This window comes from Zingiber officinale, chromosome 1B, assembly GCF_018446385.1.
Source record: "Zingiber officinale cultivar Zhangliang chromosome 1B, Zo_v1.1, whole genome shotgun sequence".
Lineage (NCBI taxonomy): Eukaryota > Viridiplantae > Streptophyta > Magnoliopsida > Zingiberales > Zingiberaceae > Zingiber > Zingiber officinale.
In genome coordinates, this window is record NC_055986.1 from 96,858,964 (window position 1) to 96,863,419 (window position 4,456).

The window sequence follows — 4,456 nt, forward strand, 5'->3', positions numbered from 1 at the left end:
TGAACTACACTTTATCTTATGCATGGCGCTTGGAGCTAATATGATTGAGGCTACAAGGAGTTGAATGCTATTGGTTATCTATTCTCCGCTTTCCAAGTGAGGTGATTTACAAGCTCTAAGAAATTTGTCGGTCTTTTGTTTGGTCTACCAAGCATCCACTGATCTCATAGGCGACTATTTGCTTATCCAAAAAAGTATTCAGGACTTGCATGCATGGAATAACGCTTTGCTATGTTGAACATTATGGAACATCCAAATTAAGAAGGATTCGCTTTGGGTTCGTTGGGTGCATCACCATTACCTCAGGGTTGTAGATTCTTGGCAATGGCAATGACAATGCAAAGCGTCAGCCTCCCCTTTGATCAATAAGTTGGTCTACATTCATGGCCAAATTGTGTAGCAAGAATGAGGCTATGGGGAGGCTAACATGAAGCTTTTAGAATGGTTAACAGCAGAGAAGAATTGCATAGCTAATGCCTATCGATTTTTTCAACCACGGGCAGCAGCTGTCTCTTGGGCACTAGTTGTATGGAAAGTCGACCTACTATCCAAACATCATTTTTGTTGTTGGATGATTGGTCATCGACAATTACGGACAGTGGCCAAATTGGCATTTGAACCTCACAAGTAGTGATGCCTCTGCTAGCAAGCTGTGGAGTCAAATGATCATATTTTCTTTCATTGCCCCATCACGAGACAACTTTGGGACAAAGTTTGGGAGTGTGGTTGGGCATCCTACTAGCCATCTACATGGCGATAAGTTTGTCTAGAGTTTTCAAGAGGCAATTCTAAGACAAAGACAGGTAGACAAAGGCTCACCATTTAGTAGTAACTTATGTAACCTATGTGATCTTTCTTGTATGGCAAGCTTGCGATTTTATTTTGAAAGTGAGGTGTCTTTTATTGAGAGGATGTTTCTCAAAGTCCAAACTTATGTCTACCATTTTGTAGACATATGGTGCATATAACTTTTAGGTAACTTTCTTGATTTCTAGATATGTTTACTGTTCCAAAAAAAAAAAAACAGCTAATATATTGACTATAAAATATCATGGAGGTAGTATAGAAAGAATAAAACTAAAATTTTATAGTGAGCAATATAATTGTTGAAAATATAAGAGTTGTATTCTAGTTTCAGAAACTTAGGAATTCATTTATATAAATATATGGAGACAAGATAAAAATATACATTACACAAGATACATATATCAATGTCTACAAAATTACTTATACAAAGCTCAAGATGATAATAAGATGATGCAAATTGCACATTCTTGCATATACATATTACAAATTAACGAGGGCAATTTTGTGACCACATAAGTTCCTTCTCAAAGCTATAATTCCTAGAATTTCCTTGACTTATTTCATCCACCATTTGTGAAGAAGAGTGAGACGACATACTAAGCATTCAGCATCCTCATTCCCTTCTAGAATACAAACGCCTTTCTTTTTCATTCTAACCTTTCTCATGCTTTGCAATTTATATTCAACTTCTTTCATTGTTGGCCTTTTCGTACCTTTCAAATTCAGGCAAATTTCTATCAAACTACTGATTTCAAGAAATTCTTGCTTTGTTCCTTCTTGCAAAACACGATCTTCCACAAGATCAAGCAATGTGTTCTCTCTTGTTGCTTGAAGGAAATTCATGGCTAGATTTTGTTGTAACCCATTTTTGGTTGAGAAGATAGGTTTCTTTCCTGTTAAAAGTTCAAGAAGAATAATTCCAAAACTATAAACATCACTTTTTTCTGTCAACTGACTAGTTTGATAATACTCTGGATCGATATATCCAAAGGTACCATGTATGGCAGTAACTATGTGTGTTTGATCAAGAGGAATAAATCTTGATGCCCCAAAGTCCGATACCTTCGCCTTAAAAGTATCATCTAAAAGAATATTTGATGACTTGACATCTCTATGAAAGACAGACATAGAAGCAGCGGAGTGTAGATAGACAAGTGCTCCTGTAGATTCTGAGGCAATCCTGAGACGATCATCCCATGATAATTTAGATTCACCTTGCGAAACATGCAGATGATCAGAAAGGGTTCCGTTCGAGATAAATTCATAAATCAACAAAGGAACTTCAGTTTCTAAACAACATCCAAGAAGCTTAACTACATTCCTGTGATTGATCTGAGAAAGAACCGCAACCTCGTTTATAAATTGATCAATCTCACTTGTCTTAACTGTTTTTGACTTTTTTATGGCAACAATTCGTTGATCTGATAGAATCCCTTTGTAAACTGTGCCATGGCCTCCCCTTCCAAGTACCCGAGTTTCATCGAAATTATTTGTTGCCTTTTCTACTTCTTCAAGAGAAAATACGCTTGTTCTCTCCTCAATATGATCACTTGCGGAGATTAATTGTTGAAGTAGTAAACCATGATTCCTTAGAAAATTCCTTTTTTTGATTTTCTGTTGATTTCTTTGCTTCCATTTCTTGCATACAATGACTAATGTTATGCAAAAGAGCAAGAGACTTGTTCCAATGCTAGCGCCAAGAATGACACCTGCACAAAATTGATTCGTTGCCTTTTATTTTATTTTAATTATTTTGCCATATAATTTTACATAACATCAATCATAAAATAATATTTCTTAAGTATATAAAATCTACTTTGAACTAGGGATAGAGATGTACCAAGTAAAAGAGAATTTCCTTTGTGAGAGAGGCATGCTCCTCTATAAGGATCACCAGATGTTCCCGTGGGACATATGCAGCTATAATTTCCTTTTGTATTTATACAATCTCCAGTGCAAACTTTTGGAGAAGAATTGCATTCGTTGATATCTAAATTCCATAACACTTTATCAATACATCAAAATATAAATTATACAACCACGTACTATAATGAAGCTCCTATTAATCAATATATTAAAGTCAACAGAGAACACAATCAACTTTATATAATTTTCTTTAAAATACATTCAATTATTACAATTTTATCAGTATTTTATATAAAATAATAGCCTAAAATCGTAAGTCAGAGTTCTATATATCTATAGCTATCTATGTATATATATTTAATTGTCCTATTATGTAATCTACAATTTTTTTTCTCACGTGGTTAAAATTTAATTATATAGCTAGCATATTGGAAAACGTGAGAAAGGATATTTTTATACCTTGACATCCATTAGGAAGAGGAAGGTAAGGATTCCCATCGTAGCCATCTTTGCATACGCATCTATACCCCTCATTTTTTACATCCAAACATGAGCTATGTTCATGGATACATGCGAAGGTGGTCGTGTCTTTTGCAGCATCCTTGCAAGATTGGTTGGCTATTACCCAATTCATGATCCTCTAATACTTCAAGGAAGTGAAATGTGAACCACTATTTTCCGAATAGTGACCAAAATGTGATGTAATCATGATTTTAACCTATGAAATCAAATCAAACCATGCATATATGAATCAAAATAATACAATAAAATCATGGTTATCAAATCCGCTAATCAAATTGTACAAATGTATATTTCACTGAACCCCTTAATTTCGTAATAATGTTGTAGTAACGAGCCCAGGATCGATCAGAGGAACCAACGGTAGAATGTAATCTAGAATTATCTTTTTATTCCTATTTTTGGGGTTTTCGATATAAAAAATGGAGTTGGGGGTTTTAAAGCTTTGAATATAAATCTACAAAGGAAAACACAGTAGTAAAGAAATTAATCTAAAGCATAACTAAAACCCTATGTATGTGCCAACAATCAAACCTTAACGCATTGTCACTCCTACATTGAGATTAAATCATTGACACACTCTTAAACTAAGGAATGAAATACAAGATGCAAATAAATCTGATCTACAACACCAATTAAAACCCTAGCTTGAATTTAAACTCTAAACACTTAACCAAGCAACAAATCAAAATTAAACTAAGCTTCAACAAGGAAAGAAATGCTAACTACTTGCATAAAAATATAACAAAACATAAAAGTAATCTGTGCTAAGCTATAAAAATAATAACAAAATGAATTAAAATGTAAACCAATCCATTCTCACAATCATCTACCAAGCTACACACTCAAGCCGTCACATAAGAGGCCGAAATCGTGACCACCCAATTCCGGACCTCAATGGATCGTCTCAGCTGCGTATCAGCTCAAGGAAGGTTCAAAAACGCCGACGGACCACCCCCGACGAGCTGAAACAACCCTAAACCCAAGAAAATGTCGAAAATCTGGAAATCTGCCTCTGGATATGATGGAAGGCTGTGGAACGCGGATGAACGTCGAGTGAAGCTCAGGAACACCGGAAGACCACCTCCGAATGTTGCTGATGGGAATCGGAGCTTGGATTTGGAGGACCACCGCCAAATCGAGCTGGAAAAGGAAGATGCCGCAAGCCAAATTCCACCGGAGAGAACACTCTCCGATGGCTCCAGATGATCGGGATGTCGCCGCCGAGAAGCTCACCACCAAGATAGAAGCTCGGGAGATTGAT

The 4,456-nt window shown here is 35.8% G+C and overlaps 1 protein-coding gene across 1 annotated transcript; it reads right to left on the minus strand.

Moving 5' to 3' along the window:
• Window positions 1–1,362: 1,362 nt before the first annotated feature.
• On the minus strand, window positions 1,363–3,307 carry LOC122040205 (wall-associated receptor kinase-like 2). The gene is made up of 2 exons (XM_042599551.1): window positions 3,133–3,307; window positions 1,363–2,516 (listed from the first exon to the last, which is right to left on the minus strand). The coding sequence occupies exons 1-2, from the start codon at window positions 3,305–3,307 to the stop codon at window positions 1,363–1,365; spliced, it is 1,329 nt and encodes a 442-aa protein (XP_042455485.1).
• Window positions 3,308–4,456: the final 1,149 nt, after the last annotated feature.